We start from the raw sequence: 18,316 nt of genomic DNA on the forward strand, positions 1-18,316 counted from the left end.
CTGCTCTTGTCCCAGGGGACTGGATGGTGTCCCCTGGACCTTCAGGATGCGTATTTCCATGTGCCAATTCATCCGGCAGCAAGGAAATATCTGAGGTTCATGTTCCAAGGGAAAGTGTTCCAGTTCCGAGCGATGTGCTTCGGACTTTCGACTGCCCCTCAAGTCTTTACGGACATCATGAAGAATGTAGCTTATTGGCTACATCTGGAAGGGATCAGGATCTCGTTATATCTGGACGATTGGCTAATAAGAGCCCAATCGGAGAAAAAATGTCTGGAGGACCTTTTAGTGACTCTAAAGTTGACAAAGTCCTTAGGACTTTTAGTAAATCACGAGAAATCCATGCTGACTCCCCAGCAAAGTATTGTCTATCTGGGGATTCAGAATGGATTCTCGGGATTTTCTAGCGTATCCTTCGCAGGAAAGGAGAGAACGCTGCCTAGAAAAGGTGTCAGTCTTCTTAAGGAAAGAACATTGTTCCGCGAGGGAATGGATGAGCTTGCTGGGGACCCTCTCCTCGATGGAACAGTTCGTTTCCTTAGGAAGACTTCACCTACGACCCCTTCAATTTTATCTGAAGGAGAAGTGGGATTGGAAGTCCAACAATCTGGGAGAGACTTTTCCAATCTCGAAACGGATCAAGGAGAATATCCGTTGGTGGTTAGATCCACAGAAACTAAGCAAAGGAATCTCCCTTCGCTTACAGAACCCGCGCCTAGCGTTGTTTGCAGACGCCTCAGATTCAGGGTGGGGAGCGACCCTAGGTTCGCAAGAAGTGTCAGGCATTTGGGAAGGAAAACAAGTGTCCTGGCACATCAACAAGAAAGAGCTAACAGCCATTCATCTAGCTTTGGTTCATTTCGAGGAACAGGTCTCAGGTCTGGGGATTCAGATTCGCACTCGGACAACACAACAGCCCTCGCTTATATAAAGAAGCAAGGGGGGACGCATTCCTTTTCCCTGTCACGAATCAGCAAAGGATCTGCTGATTTGGGCAAACAGGAAAGGAAGATCTCTCTCCTCACAAGGTGTACAGGGATAGAAAAATGTCCGGCAGATCTGTTTAAGCAGAAAAGATCAAGTCCTACCCACGGAATGGACTCTCAATCCTCAGATTTGCCAACAACTGTGGCATCTGTGGGGAAGGCCCAATATAGACCTGTTCGCGACCAACAAGAACCACAGATTAGAAACCTATTGCTCCCCCGATCTCGGATCCTCAAGCAGTAGCGTAGTACAGCTTTCTGCTAGATTGGACGGGCTTGGACGCGTACGCCTTCCCTCCTTTCAAGATAGTAGGAGAAGTGTTGAGGAAGTTCGCTTGCTCGGAAGGAACAAGAATGACCCTCATCGCTCCCTTTTGGCCGGCTCTCGATTGGTTCACAGAGGGTGCTGGAGTGGTTAGTGGATTTTCCAAGATCGCTTCCACTAAGGAACGATCTTCTCAAACAACCCCACTTCGACAGGTTTCACAAAAAAACCTCCCCGCTCTAAGTCTGACCGCCTTCAGACTGTCGAAGGACTTGTCAGAGCAAGGGGCTTTTCACGAGAAGTGGCGAAGGCTATTGCAAGAGCCAGAAGAGTCTCCACTTCTAAAGTATATCAGTCGAAGTGGGAGTTGTTTAGAAGATGGTGTAGGGAAAAGAAAATATCCTCCTCCAGTACCTCTGTAACTGAAATCGCAGATTTTCTCCTATATTTGAGAAAAGACTGTAACCTGCAGTTTCAACAGTGAAGGGTTACAGAAGTATGCTGGCCTCAGTTTTTCGACATAGAGGAATAGATCTGACAAACAATAAAGATCTTCATGACCTTATAAAGTCTTTTGAGACCACGAAAGAACATGTAATCAAGAAGCCTAGCTGGAACTTGGATGTGGTCCTCAAGTTCCTAATGTCGAAAAATTCGTACCGTCTCACGCAGCTTCGTTTAGGACTTAACAAGAAAGTCTTTATTCCTTTTTGCGTTAGCAACAGCCAAGAGAGTGAGCGAGTTGCAAGCTTTGGAAGGTAAAGTGGGGTTTAAGAAAGATTCAGCGATTTGCTCCTTTCAACCATTTTTTTCTAGCGAAAAATGAAAATCCCTCAAAGCCTTGGCCAAGAAGCTTTGAGATAAAAGGAATATCTTCATTCACAGGGAGAGAACTAGAAAGGACTTTGTGTCCAGTCAGGGCACTCAAGTTCTACCTGGAGAAGAAGAAGTTGCTGAAAGGTACAGAAGAAAGTCTTTGGTGCTCTGTAAGAGATCCGAAAAGAGCGATTTCTAGAACGCCCTTACATTCTTCATAAAAGATGTAATAAGGGAAGCTCACCTTAAATGCGAAGAAGAGCATTTCAAGGTTCTCAGAGTGAGAGCTCATGAAGTGAGAGCCATAGCTACGTCGATGGCATTTCACAAAACATGGTCGCTTCAGGCTCTTATAGATTCGACATTTTGGAGATGTAATTCGGTGTTCGCCTCGAATTACCTAAGAGATGTTAAAATTTCGTACGAAAAGTGCTTTGTTTGCTCTGGGAGCGTATGTTTCGGCGAATTCAGTGCTGGGAGAAGGGGCTGAGGCTAATCCCTTGCCTATTTAGTTTAAGGCTTAAATTACTGTTTATTGGTGGTTGTTTTTATTGGTTAATTGTCAGAGGGAATAGGGACCCTCTTACAATTCATAGATTGTAACAAGACTAACATGGTCAGGTGATCGGGATTGGCTTCAGTGCTCTTTGTGATTTATAATAACCTTAACTCTGTCATGTAAGAGGGCGAGTCTCCATGATATGACAAAAGGTCAAGGCTCTACCATGTAAGTGGGTCAGCCCCCATTGGTACGATCCAGTATAGGCTCTGTCGCGTAAGTCAGGGCTAGCCCCCATTGACACGATCCAAAGAGTTATTCAACCATAGGTTCATTCCTCGTTGAAACTCTTGAGGCAAGCAGACTCATCGACAGTAGTCATGAAGTCTTCAGCCCAATAAGGTAGGACTATGGATTATGTTATCCAAGAACATAGGTTGTTTTTTCCCTGTTTTTTAATGTATTTAGTTAAGTATTATTTTTGTTTTTAGCTGTCTCTTGCCCGCCACCAAGGGTGCCAATCAGCTAAGTATATATCTGCTGGGTAAGTTACTTGTACAAAAATGATATTGTTAAGATACAATAAAGTTTTGTACATACTTACCTGGCAGATATATACGATTAATGGCCCCACCCAGCCTCCCCTCAGGAGACAGGTGTAAGAGAAATTATGGTTTAGAAAACGGGAATAGTTCCAGACCCCGCCACCCAGCGGCGGGAATGGTGGATCACCTGACCTACCTGTCGCGTGTGCCGCGAGTTTTGAAATCTGTCGGGACGACCGAGTCTATAGCTAAGTATATATCTGCCAGGTAAGTATGTACAAAACTTTATTGTATCTTAACAATATCATTTTTATTACCTACAACGTATGTTGTTTCCTGTCTATTCAGTAAAATTAGCTGTCTCTTACCCTTCGCCAAAGGTGCCAATCAGCTAAGTATATACCTGACAGGGATTTGAATGTATAAAAATGTTATTGTCATGATACAATAAAGTTTTATACATACTTACCTGGTAGATATATACAATTTAATGGCCCACCCAGTCTCCCCTCAGGAGACAGGTGGAAGAGAGAATCTTTCTTAGAAAACGGGAATGGTTCCTATTCCCGCCACCCAGCGGCGGGGCGGTAGATCACCTGACCTACCTGTAGAGTGTGCCGCGAAATTCAAATTTCTATCGGGGACGATGGAGTCTATAGCTAAGTATATATCTGCCAGGTAAGTATGTATAAAACTTTATTGTATCATGACAATAACATGTTTGTAACTATGAAAAATACAAATTGTCTTAGAAAATTTGTCATTTTGTGTTTATTACCTTTATCAGTGATTTTTTGGGTGCTTTTCTTGGCTTACAAGTGTTATTTTATCGTAAATGTGCCTTGTAATAATTTTGGTCATCGGCAGGAAGCAAGTTCTTGTAATATTAGCAATGAAAGCCAAGAAAAGCGCCGAAAAAATCACTGGTAAATACGGTGATAAACAAAAAGCTGTGGCAAGGAAACTCTCCCTACAAAAGCTAGTGTAACTAACCCATGTTTGTAGTTGTTGACAAAAGTTCAGAACCAGCTGGTCTTTATTGTATATTAGAGGATATACATAATATCTGACACCTTTGAGTGTGACAGTAATACAAACTTTGACTGTTTTTTTTTTTTTTTTTTTTTTTTTTTTTGTTTTTTTTTTTTTTTTTTTTTTAAACATTAGTGTTGTGCCCTTTTTAAAGTAGACTGCATTTTTTTTTTTTTCCCAAACATTAGTGTAGTGCCCTTTTTAAAGTAGAGTGTTCGAGTGTATGTTCGCTTACCTGCTTCTTTCTTCTTGATGATTCGTTCTTCAGTCTGGTTCTATGTTTAACTTTATGCTTCTTAATGTTAGTTCTGGAATAGTAATCTTAATAGTCTTAGTCTCTCAGGAGAAGTTTGAATGAGATGAACAGCAGCGTTTCTTTCGTAACTGTTGCAAAGAATACAAGTTACAACTACAAAGTTTATAAAGTGAGAATTTGGGTTTGGACCACTGGCATAATGCTTGTTTCTTTACTGTACAATGAATGCTGGTCCTCTTCCTTCTTCTTGCGTTCTGAAATTCAGCCACCCTCAGTTCGCATTCAGCCCAACCTCTTAAGGCGGGGTAGGTTCTAGTTCTCCGCCCAAATGGATTCTTCATTTGTGGAGCGGATATTTCCCTTATCTTTCCCCATCCCCTTTTAGGTTGGGTTAACATGTTAATTCTTCCTCTTCCAGGTGGAGTTGGTTAATTTAACATGTGTAAGTCTGGTTCGAGGTCACAAGTCAAAGATTTTATGACGGGCTTAAGATTTTGATTGCGATGGTGTTATGGTCCAACGTCCTGTGACTAAGGTTTTGTTACGTCTAGGCTTGTTGATCAAATTCTGACTCACACACAAAAGCTCAATTTCCTCTCTCACTTTCTCTCTTGTTATTTTCACTGTGCATACTCTGGTTATTCTCTCTCCTTCTCTTTCTCTTTCTCTGTTGTTATGCTACCCTATCTACTATTATTTTTTATAGCTATCATTACATCAGTTTTGTACATTCAAATATCCATAACTCAGCTATTTATGAATGGATTTGAATAGTTTAAAAAGCATTGTATTCAGTAATTATTTAGGAATAATTTCACGTTATTTTTTTATTTTTATTTGTATCATTTTTTATATATAATATTTAATATAATTTTTTCGATTTATGTACATTTATTCTTTCATAGTAAACAAAAAATAACTTGACAATTTTATTCATGTGGTTTTGTTCTTTATGATATAAACTTTGATTTGGTTTTTTAATTTTTGAAATTGATTCATAAATAATGGTGGAGAGGGTTTTCAGGATTTGCAAAAAAATTTATAAAAAAACAAAAAAAACACTTTTGCCCAAATTAAAGAAAAATTTTGTGTACACAATCATTAAAACATTATAAATCACCACTGTAATTTTCAGTATGATAGCTTGTGATAACCCAACCCCCTGGTTGATATCCTCAATTACTATAGTTTTTATCTGGTAGCCATAGACAAAGAATGTAACATGCCAAAATTTTTACCATAATTATGCATTATTTGGCTGTCTAGAGAAATTAACTGAAGATTAGGCTTGTTAAAAAATTAACTTAGTATATTTCTTCAGATCTAGGTATTTTCAAGTAAAAACCAATAATATGTATTTTTTATTTCTTACAGGTTGCATTTGTACCTCGTCCCAAGTGAATACTTCATAGAGAAAATGTGCCATGGAGAATGGGAATGGCAGCAGAAAATTTTTGAAAGATACCAAAGGTAATTTTGAATGGTGGTCATTGTTGTTTAGGTAGTCATCGTATTGTAAACTTTGCATTGTGCGTGTAAAGAGCTTAGCTGTGTTTTAACATGTCATTATTAGTTTATGGTTGCCTGATCCTGCTATTAGCAGCTCCCCAGAAACTGTCAAAACTTCAACAAGGGAGATTACACTTTGTTGGAAGTTGTTGTATAGTTTTATGTGTTCCTATTTACTTAATGTGAAAGTGCACATTGTGTGGAAGAAAGATATGTACATATTGTGTTTTGTTGTGCTTGTATTTAGTTGTGAAAAGCATTGTGTTTGGTTGTTTCATGTATTTAATTGTAAATATACAAGTTTGTCTTCAAAAAGGGATAAGAAATGTAAAAATTGTCTCCCTTGAATATTTTAAGACAAATGCCTTGCAGTTACAACAGTCATGGGAAACAAGGCAGCTTAACAGAAACAATGTTTTATGATTTCGTGATTTCACTTCCCCTCTGCAGTCCTTTGCACTACAAAGATCCGCTCTAGAAGGGTTCCAATCACGTGGTACCTGAACAAGATGCTTAGACTTCAATCAGCCCCTCAGTTCAGTGGACCCATACAACCACAACTCACAAGCTACAGTATGTGTTCTCCTTAATTGCATTAGCATCAGGTGCACTTATTAGTAAACTGGGCTCTCTTAGACTAGGACAATACATCACGCAAGTGGCTGACGATCAGTTATATTATTGTCCTTTGGCCTGTTATTCCTGGCCATGAATGGGATTCCTTTAAAAAGGAAATCCCCTATTCTAAGCAAACTAGAATTAGCAGATAAAACATTATGCCCAGTTCAAGCCTTAAGGTTTTACCTAGAGGTCACGGCAGACATCCCAAAAGGTCCATTTTTTCCTATGCTCTAGTAACACTTTCCATGAGCTTCAACAAGTTCGACTACGCTGTGTACTATAGGTAGGTGGCACGGATAGTCTTGACCCATAGGCGCTACAGTGTCAAACCACGAGTCTTCTAATAGTCGTGTATGTTAACTATTGCTGGGGAAGGTTTGACGATACTGCAACCATACCCAGCATGCTTAGGTAAGTCACCACAGAACTTCTCCCTAAAAAAAGTTAGCTAACACTTAGTTTCTTGTTCTTTGCTACCAAACCTTAAAGGTACTGGGAGTAAAGAATTGGGCCTTGAGATTAGTGGCTTGACCCTGGACCAAAATTTTGTTTTATTGTTAGGATTAAAATTCAAGAGCTTTTCGACACTTGTCAATTTCTTTGTAAAGTTCCTTGAGGACGAGACAGCGACTACACTATTAAAAAACAGGTTTTTACGGAGGAAAATCCTATCTTTGGTAGTCGCTGTTGAGTCCTCAAAACCCTCCCACTTCCCTGACAAAAAGACATGGGATTTGGGTAAGGGATCATCCTGCATTGACCAACAGAAAGGTATGGTGTCTTGGTCGGATTTTGGTCATATGTAAACAATATGACGGTGCATATTGCATAATCACTTCTTCTTCTTGTGGTTTTATACTCTGTCACGTGTTATAAGGTTTATCATTATGATGCAATACCTGGCTACAAGACCAGTTTAGGAGAATTCTTTGACATTAGTCTGGTCACCATGGAGCTCTGGATAGACCATGGAAAGGGTAATCCTTGAGGGGTCAACAGCAACTACCAAAAATAGATTTTTCCTACATCAGAACCTGTTTTATAAAGAGAGCTGCTCTTAGAGACTTTACTATGAGAGAGAGGGAATTGAAAATTTATCATTGAAAGGTTATTTGACTTCCAAACCAGCTAAAGAGTATGAAATGGTGAATATCTTGTATTTACTAGAGTAGATTAATAAATATGGATTGTATTGTGGTAGATGAGCAACCAGAATATACAAAGAAATTCGACATTAAGAAGAATTTAAGGTCGTCATGTAGAATGAAAATCAGTGTGGCTGATGAAGATTTTGATCTACCTGTTGAGGAACAATTGCCTATAGAATTGTTAATAGGGGTTGACAATATGTACAACATTTTACATCTGGGGTTTAGGAAGTTTAAAAATTTAGTATTGTTACCATCCATATTTTGTTACTTAGTAAACGGAACCTGGAGTTCTCCTCCCACCAAGGAGACTCATGTTTCCATTTTAAAACTAAAAGTGGAAACCAACAATATAACTATAAGATCTTGAAACTTTATGGAGTTTAGATCAATTAGGCATTGACTGCAGTGAGATAACAGAACAGAACGGAAGGTATTGGAGAACTTTGATAGTACTGAGCAATGGAAGAAGAATTACTTCCAACTTTGGGTTGACTTTGAACAGATTAAAGCAACATTGTGTCAAATTTTGGAAGGACACTCAGTATCTAGAACACTATCAGAAAATCCTGAAGGATTAGGAGGATAGGAGATTCATAGAGAGTAGAATTACATCATGGTTTTAAAAAGGACAGTGCAACAGCTCCTAGGATATTATTTAACTGTTTGGTCAGACAGGGAAAAAGTGGGTTAAGATTGAACAATTGTTTGTGGATGGGGCCACATATAAAAGCTGACCTACTCAAAGTTCTACTGCAGTTTTAGAACAAAATCATTTGCCTGTATGTATTAGTAACATGGAGAAGGCATTTTTAATGGTGCAAATTAGGGGAGAAGATAGAAACTATACAAGATTTTTATGTTGGGAAGGTCCAACAGACCCTAACAGTAGATTGTTGGTGTACAGGTTTTGGATTGTTTTATTTGAAGCCACATGTTTCCCTTTCTGCTGAATTCAATGATTAAGAAACACCTATCTGTGGTAGAAGATGACATAGAAAGGATGAAAAGAGGACTATATGTAGATAACTTACAGTTCACCAGCAATAATGATGATGATGAAGTGGTAAAAAAATGTTGTCTTTGAAACAAAGGAGATATTTGCAGGGGCACATTTATATATGAATGAATGGACAAGTAATAATGAATTGTTGCAAACTATGTATAGCTAGAGCATATGGGATTATAGTGCCAGAGAACAAGCAACTCATAAGGATAATCCAAGTGACTGGTTAAAACGTGGGAAAAGGACAGAAAATCTTGGATAGTTCTTTCTGATGGGAGGGACTGCCTTGGTTAAAAAATTCCTCTTGGCCAATAGCTAAGTCATTGGTTGGTGGATCACTTTTGCAGGGTAGGTAAGAGAACATTTTGGTCAGTACTGTAAGGAACAACCTGAATAGTGATTCTCACTTGTTGAATTGGGAAAGGTTCAGCAAGCTTAAAAAGTTCTATAGGACCACAGCATGGATCCTACGATTTTTTAATAATTGTAAGAGTTCAACCATTATGAAGAGAATTGGTGAATTGACCTTAGAGGAACTCCAAGAGGTAAAGAATGAGACTGTTGTCCTCATGAAAAATTAATTTATTCCAAAAAGAATACACCTGTTGAATCTTTACCTGGATAATTGGGTAATAAGATGTAAGGTTAGACTAGAACACCCACAGTTACCTGAAGCTGCTAAGTTTCCTATACTATTGCTGAAGAGTTGCTAGGTTACTTGGATAATTATTTTAGTACATCATGATGCTAATGCACTTATGGGTGTAAATGCAACTGTCGAGTGTCAGGCAAGAGTTCTGGATCCCACAGATAAGGCAACTAACTAATATATTACACCATTGTGATATATGTAATATGTAAGAGAATGCAGGGGAGGTTGTATAGGCCCAATGTAGTTCCTCCACTCCCTGAGTTCAGGATGCGATGTAAGCAACCTCTTAATAAACAGATATGGCCTACACTGGCACATTATGGGTTAAGGGAAATGGACAGAGCCTCAAGAAGGCTTATATCACATTATTTATGTACCGGATAACCATAGGCATACATTGGAACTAGTTGATAACCAGTCCTGTGACTCGTTCCTCATAAGTTTTAGAAAGTTCATCAGCAGAAGAGGTTTCCCAGCACTCATGTTGAGTGGCAATGCGACCACATTTGTAGTGGCATGAGAATATAATAATATCCTTTATTTCACCTACAAAATGCAAACAGTAATATACACAATCTTGATACATGAGACAACATGATAAAAAAATTAATAAATGGTACTATCCACACAATAGCTGAGGTAGTATAAAAGATAGTAATCATAATACTGGTAATAACCTGATGATAACAGTAATAATATTTGAGAGAGAAAAAAAATGTGTTGAGAGTTATAATAGTTAGTGCACAGATTATATAACTCAAATTTCAACTAGAGACCTTAGGTGGTTACAGTAGTCAGGTCCAGAGGGCTAAATACAAAAATGGAATGTAGAAAAACTTTAACTTGATAGTATTCACAGTAATAATGAAAAAGTAAAATATCAGCGATAGTATTCACAGTAATAATGAAAAAGTAAAATATCAGCAATAAATATAATAATAATGACAAATTCTGCAGATGACACCTTGCTAATACAGAGATTAAGTCCTTTAGGGAACAAATGTCTTATTTTCCCATCTTTCCCACAATTTAGATCTTCTTGCTTAACTCCTTAGGATGCTTTGTATGAGCAAATTGCTGCTGTTTTTCACTCAGGTTATCAGACTGGACATTGTTCTCCTTACAATGATTCTTAAGTTGTCCAGGCAGTTTTCTATGAACATCTGTGTGGCGGAGTGGTAGCGAGGAGTGTTTGTGAGGTGTCTCGAAATGTCATTGTGCACAACAGTGATACTTCTTATGGTCTCTCAGGTATAGTTCGTCCAGAGGGAACACCTATAAATATCTTAAGACCATGTCAGAGAATCCCAGGGTAAAGGAACATAAGTACGTATTCCCTTTCATCTAAAAGTTCATTTAGGGAAATTCTTTTAGAAGATTTGCATATCTTAAGTGTAAGGAGAATTTCTTGTGGTGTCCTTTAGACAAAGGTTACGAAATAGATATTGTGCTTAGCTGATCTCAATGTCAGTTCAGGCTAATAAATAATAAATCTGCCTTTTGAAGTAAGAGTAAGTTTATATGATTTATATACTGATTAATATACACAACACATTGCAATGTTTAGTGTTATTTAGAATGTAATTGAGGTAACCTGGGTGTTGTAGCATAAAACTTAGGCTACAATTAGGTTAGTACATTTCAGTTTGTTTAGGCTATATGATCTCTTATAATATACACAACACATTGCAATGTTTAGTCTTATTTAGAATGTAATTGAGGTAACCTGGGTGTCGTAGCATAAAACTTAGGCTACAATTATGTTAGTAAATTTCAGTTTGTTTAGGCTATATGATCTCTTATAATTTGAAATGCTCTACTTATTCTGAAAAAGTCGGAATAGGTACACTAAAGGAAAAGACAACCTGCACACTATTAGGTAAGTACAACTGAGTTCTGAAGTTCCCTCTTATAGACAGTGGCCACTCCCTTTGTTGTTTCTCTTTGGGTGCTCTCAGACTTTTCATATCAGTGATTGAATTCATATTTTCTTTATGATTTTACTTATAGTCCGTATTCACAAATAAAGAAGGTTGCCTGGCTGACCTGATGAATGTTTTGTTACCAGTACTGTGCATGCAAGAGCATAGGACATCAGAGGAAAAAGTACCTCCCTGGCAAATAAGAAGAACTTGTCTGTTCATAGATTTTTGAATGCTGGTTCCTGGCTTTGGTAAACCACTTTCACTTCCTTGTACCTAAAGGTCCTTGGACACTTTCCTTCAGTCCAGTGGTGGTTGCCCAACAAGTTGTGTAGCTCACCCAGTGCCCCTGGCAGACGTTCGTGCCTAAAGATGTGTCCACACGGTCGAACAATGTCTGACGGACAAACATTGTTACCAAATATCAATTGTCTGCCGGTCTTTGCCTTGTGAGCAGAGTAAAAGTAGTGGTATACAACCTCATCTGGTACCACTGTTTGTTGCCAGACCTACTTCCATCGTTTCAACGCTTATGACGTCATCCTGTTTCGCCTATGATATGGTAACAGTGTTTGTCCATCGGACATTGTTCGAGTGTGTGGACGCACCTTAACTTGCTTAAGATGATTGTATGGCAGAGAGGAGTCAAATGACTGGTCTATTTCTTTCCATTTTTTTGCCTTCATTCCTACAGGGTGGGTTGAAGAATAAACACATCATACGCTGGAACTGGCTTGATGCAGGTTAGTTTGGCAGCCAAACTGTTACAGCATTTTTTTTTGTGCCATGCATATAGTACTCCTCTCTCCTGGGGGTTTGCTACTTAAACAGATGTAGTTTTCTTTGTCTTTCAATGCATGATCTAGACATATTGCATTGTATTTACTCCCAGTGGACTGAGTTTAAATACTCATATATCTAACATCTCAGAGACTTAGGCTACTCTTCTTTAGAATTCTCATTTCTGTGAAGTGGTCAGGTGTGCCGAACCTTCGGGTGGTTCAGGATTCTCATACCTCCCTTCAAGTGTGAGTCTGTCCTAATGTTAAGACTGAAGGTTTGTTCTGCATATGAACAAATGAAACATTTTTAATTAATTTTTATTTTTCATAACTAAGAAACCTGAGGTCTTAGCATTGACTGCCCACTTCTAGCCACCTCTCTTGTAAACTTGGGTTGGAGTGTGGTCGCTGACCAGCTTCCACCTCATCTACGCTTGAGATGCCAGATGCCACAGATTTCTTGCATATACAATTTATTATTGTTTTTAACTAGTTTCCAGCTGGCGGCAGAAGATTTATCCTAGTGTTAAGATCTCAGGTTTGTCAGCTATGAAAAATACAAATTGTAAAAATGATTTTCATATTCGTGGATGGTGATTGGAACAAGTCAAGTTCCGTGAGACAATTCTTTCTATCTGAGGAGTAAGTTATATATGTACATGAAACATGAGAGTTTGTATCTTTAACCAACTCCACACTTGAAGGAAAAAGTAAGTTCAAGGAGTCATGTGAATGGGAGCCAGACTCCCATTTCCCTTCCTTCTCACTTGTAACTACCTTGTTGGCAAGCTTCAAAGATCAATCCAATGGCTGCTGAAGTTTCACCTATGTATAAGATATGCATTATAAGACTTCAGGACTGGATATCTGGGAAACATTTGCTGTAAATAATTGCAATATTTTGTACCTCATGGCATTGTAATTACAGTACTTTCTTGACAAACAGTGAACCCCTTTGGATTCGCAGGAGATGTTTACCAGACCTCCACCCGCCCACACGAACAGCTAGAATCCTCGAATACTTAGAACCCCCCCCCTCTCTATTTTGAAAGTTCAAATACCAAATGTATACTTTAGAGTATCATCCTACATCAAATATACCATTAATTATTATTTTATTACTGTATTTATCTTTGAAATGATATGATTAATATAATTTCAAGGTCATCTCAGACATTTTACCATTAGAAATATATATAACACAGCCAATAACGAGAGAGAGAGAGAGAGAGGAGAGAGAGAGAGAGAGAGAGAGAGCAGATAGAGAGAGAGAGAGAGAGAGACCATTTAAATGATAACATCATATATTTTCTGGGCTGACCCGTGTCGGCCTGTGAATGGTTCCTTTGATACTATTTCTGAAGAATAAATATTGCTATTCATCCTAGAGAAAAAACAATATAATGCCAAGATACTGGCTCGCTCACTTCTTATAGAAAGTGTCGGTATAGTAAGGAGCGAGTGGAATCACTACCAGAGGTCCCTTGCCATTTAGCTTCTTCCTTCGCACAAAACCCCGAACTACGGAGGAGCCGTGCTACAGCTCCCGGTCTACTACTACCGTGAGCGCCTCCGACGCCTGAGACGTCATTCCTTCGATAGCGCGCGTTACACCAAACGTTAAATTTTTTCGGTGCTGTGTTTCGCTCTATTTGGATTTATTTGGATTTATTTTCAAGATGTCTTCAACTTCTGCTTCTAAGTTAAGTACTGTTTGGGGTTACTGATCTCATTTTATGATGATCTTCGTGTTTTATACATATTCGGAGCCTTATCGGCCGGTATGCCCCTCGACCGCATGGCGGTACGGTTATCTCTTTCGGTCTTCCATACCGTTAGAGATTTCCCTTTTTCTCAGTACTTTAGATATGGTTACTTATTACATAGTCTCTATATCTTTATGCAGTTAGTTTTTAGTTAGGCCTCCACGGGGCACGCTCCGACCGCACGTTTCGGACCTTAGTCTAGCTACGCCTTACATTGTTAGGAGTTTTATCAGTCACGATTGAGAGTCATATCATCTTAATTATTCTGATGTTTCTCTCTTTCCTTCTCTAGTTCCTGATTACCTTTAATAATATTATAGGTACTAGGTTGGCTAACATACACCATGCTTCGGTATGGCGATTAGCTTCCCTGTTATATTTGTTTATTTTACCGTTAAGTTAGGCTTTCATACCCCAATTGTCGATTGGTGATTAGCCTGCCCCCCCCCCGTTTTCTTGACTAGAGGTTAAATTAGGCTAACATACCCCTTTCTTCGGATCGGCGATTAACCTAATTTTCTGTTTGCTTAGCTTCGTGTTCCCCGTGTTAGTCTAGCTTTAAGATATCGCTTTAATTTTATTTGATTGATTATTATAAATAATCCTATTTATATCAGTGATATTGATGTTGTTCCGACGGTTCTTCCCCACCTCGTATCTTTCACCTGGCTGGAAGACCACCGGTTTATTCACGGTGAGCCACCCGGTTACGGGGTCCCCCTCCCGTCCCCCCATTCCTCCCCCCCCTCCATACATTGCCATCCACGTCGATGGGTGATGACTCGTTTCTCACAGCTAGCGTCCGAGTCTGCATGAGAGGGGGTGACTCACGGGACTGGTGGGATCTCCCCTCCCCTACTGGTACTCTCACTCGTCACGTGCCTCGGGGGCTCGGGTACCTCCTCCCCCCTTCTTCTCCGTCCTTAACTGGCCGCTCAGGGGAGGGCTGGGGCTCCCCTACCCCACATTCTTCCCTACTCTTTCCCCCTCAGTTCAGTCCGGCAGTGTCTATCCGCCGCTACCGAACATAGAGAGGGGGGGAGGGAACCACTGGGGTTTCCTATCCACTTAGGATAGTTCACACGAGCACTTACTGATATAAGGGGTTTTTATTTTGTTTTATTTTGTGTTATTTAATGTTTAGAATCTTTTGCGTTACTCTGGGGGGTTTTTTATTTCCGCCTCTCGTACTATCCCTTGCTTCGTTAGAAGTTTGACATTGCTCACTCAATATTAATTAACTCCGGGCCATACGGAGAACTCCGGGCCCTACGGAGTCTATTTTTAGTCATATGACAAGGTGAGCTTAGGCGGAGGCAGAGACTTTCTTCCCCCCTCGTAATTTTTCTACGTAATATTCATACGTAAGATCTCTATCCGTCGGTCCTACTCCGGCACCCACGGATAGTTTGCATATTATTCCACCGAGGTTGTCATTGGTACTCATGTATCCTTTGACTTACAGATGTTGTGCCAGGAGATTGGGTGCAGTGCCATCCTCCAAGACCTGTGCGGCCATATAGTATGCCGTTCTCATGCAGGATGTGCAGTGAAAGTGGAGGATTTTATCGTTTGGCATCATGAAGCTTGCCAAACCTGCTACTTGCTAGTAGGAGATGCCTCACTAGTAGTAAGTTTCTTAGCACTTTCTTCATTCATTCGTCACCTGGAATACTTGTTGTTATATTATACCTTTCACATATGAGACACATATTCATATAATCTCAACACAACAGACATTCCTCCCCTATCCTCTCCCTAACTCTAGACCCTTTTTTACAGGGTTCTGATGAAGAAAAAGAAGAAAGCTTTGTCGACTCTCAAAGCTTGGGTAGGGGGTTTTGGCCGGAATTCTAAGGGCCGCCCCTACATTCTTACCCAGGATATGGCGGACCTAATATTCCCAGGAGCCAAGAAAGGATCAGTGGTGGACCCGATAGCGGCCGCCCCTTTGCTGGCCGACCTTCAAGTCATGATCTCCACCTACAGGAGGGGGATTTCCCAGAGGACGTTGCAGAAGACGTTGCGGCAATGAACCTCGACGTTGAACCCATGGCTATTGACTCCATGGGTACAGGTAAGGGTGTAGTAGGGGCAGCTCCTGTGGGTTCTCAGGGCCCTTTCCTGAATTCCCTTTCTCCATCACCTTCTACTGATCCTTTCTACTTCCACTTCTTTCCGGGGCTTCACTGAAGAGCAGCGGTCTGTCCGTCCTAAGGCTACTTCAGTGATCCCCAAGGCTAAGATGACCGAGGAGAAACTTAAAAAGTCTCTCCCCAAGAAATCGGTCATCCTGACAGACACTATAACTCCGGCTCACCACCCCGGATCAGTTAGGTCAAGGGAGGCCTCTTCCTCTGCGTCGAGGTCCCCCAAACATAGATCACGTAAGGATCGGGCTCAAGTCCCTCTTTTGATCCCGAATCCTTTTCGGCTAACATTCTGGAGCAGGTGGGAGTGATCGTAGGGGCCTTGGTTGACAACAAGGAAGGTCGGGCTCGGTGCCTCTCCCTCAGCTCTCCAAGTTTCTGTTACGTCTTCCGGCCCAAGTCGATTCCAATCGGCTGGAGCGGGAAGCTTGGCCGGGCCCGCCTCAGGAGAATGCCATTCGCCGGGATCCAAAACTCCTGATTTGCGGGGCCAGGTTCCCCTCTATCTTGTGCCACCATTCTCCTTTCCTTCCAATGACCAGATTCAGCCAACTGCCGGGAAATTCCAAGGCCGTGCCAACCCCTTGGAGGATTCGCTTCGGTTATGGCCCCGTTTTGTCAACGGAATGTTGACAAATCGAAGGCATAGGAACTCGAAGGCCGTGGAAGGACTCCTTCGAGGTTACCCTCCCACAGAGGACCTTCCAAACCACCATTCAGTTGGCTACGTACCGACTAACGGAAGCCAGCAGCGATGATTGAGAGAGGACAAAAAAGGTGGGTTCCCCAAGGGAAACAGTGAATCCTTCCGAGGGAAAAACAGGCACAGCAGACTTCGAATGGAGCAAGTCTGGAAAACGAATGGGGGTGTTGAAAAACACCCACCGCATCACAGCCTTTAGGTAGTCCTTTCACCAATTTTTGTACTCCGGGGTGGAAGGGGATCCGCTACCACTGACCCTTAAGGTAGTTGGAACAGTCAACCTTCAAGGCCGCCCTGAACGACGAGCCCCTGCCCTCAAACTACGAGAGACGGAACCCAACCTCCTCTTCTTAGTCCCAGGCCTCCGAGACCGTACTTCGAAGGGGCGGAGTTCCTACTTTCTCAGTAGGGAAAACCTAAAGGCCGGACCTGTGCCAACCATCGCTCCTTTAGTGAGTAGACTCCCCCAGGTTGTCGGACTCTCTCATCCCAGATGGAGTACGACGCCCTCGGACTTAGGCCTTCGCGAGGAAACAAATTATTCCAATTTCCTGTCCTCCATGACTAGGCGGAGCTGACTGGGCTCTGTATACCAAACAAGAGCCGTTATTTAAAGTTTTCTTTGGCTAAAGGTCTGCTGACAACCACCATGCAGTTTAGTCTTGACCTTTAACGACCTTGACTCATTAGCCAGGAGAAATTGTAGGAAGCACGTTCTTGGCGGAAGCTACTATCCGCCATGAAACCGAATAAAACATGATTGCTTCCTCAACTTTGGGGAACGGGACCATCTTTCCAGCACCAGTAGTAGCAGAAGTCCTTCATGAGGCTTTCTAAGGTCAAACCAGGTGCCCTTCAAAAGTCAATGGTCGGGGACTTGGTAGCAAAAGCGGAGGAAGGGAATCAGGACATTCTCTGGTCCTAACCCAAGGGAAGGAACAAGAAGAAACCCAATGGAAGTTCTTATCCCTTCCAGCCTTCTCAACAAACAACGTTGGTTCTAGGGCAAAAAGTCCCAGCATCAAAACCAAGGGGCAAGAACCATCGTCAAAGGGCGGTCAACAATAAACCTTGTTCGGACCCCTCAGTCCCAGCAAATTCTCAACCCTCCACTTCCTTTGCTGTCTCGCCAGCCTACAATTCCAAACTATGGAAACAGCCAAGAACTTTCAGGCTTTCAATACGGTTTGCGAGAGGCAGTAGAGCAAAGAGGGTGCCTTCTCGATTCAGAGGATCCGGCAGGGCTGCTAAACAGGGGAACGAGGTTTCCGAGGGCGCAAGAGGTGGTCCGCCCCTCGGCAAAACCAGCAATGTGAGAATCCCAACAAGGTAGGAGGGAGGGCCTTGTACCCTCTTACCTCCGACCAGCTGGTGGGGGTTGCAGCCCTTGGGCTCAAAGTATAGTAACAAAGGGACTAGGTTGGAGTTGGCTAGGAGGGCCCTCCTCCAACCAAACAGATTCTAATCAAAGCACAACAACGGAATTGGTAGTAGAGTTATAACCGAAGACCTCCCTTCTCAAAAGGGAGTAGTCTCAAGAGCGTTGTCAACCAATTTAAAATTTCAAGGGACGCTTGTTCAGCGTTGACCAAAGAAAAGACTCGGGTTAAACCGAAAGGAATCAATCTTAGACTTTTGTGTTCCCACTCTGAACCTTA

The 18,316-nt window shown here is 41.3% G+C and overlaps 1 protein-coding gene across 1 annotated transcript in view; it reads left to right on the top strand.

The window, feature by feature from the left end:
* The window catches only part of LOC135211482 (mucin-2-like), a 134,667-nt gene that overhangs the window by 50,534 nt on the left and 65,817 nt on the right, over nt 1–18,316 (top strand). The window contains exon 2 of the mRNA XM_064244789.1: nt 5,774–5,869. Coding sequence (XP_064100859.1) covers nt 5,824–5,869 — 46 coding nt within the window. The 5' untranslated portion in view covers nt 5,774–5,823. The remainder of the gene's footprint in view (nt 1–5,773; nt 5,870–18,316) is intronic.

This window comes from Macrobrachium nipponense, chromosome 4 (assembly GCF_015104395.2).
Source record: "Macrobrachium nipponense isolate FS-2020 chromosome 4, ASM1510439v2, whole genome shotgun sequence".
Classification (NCBI taxonomy): domain Eukaryota; kingdom Metazoa; phylum Arthropoda; class Malacostraca; order Decapoda; family Palaemonidae; genus Macrobrachium; species Macrobrachium nipponense.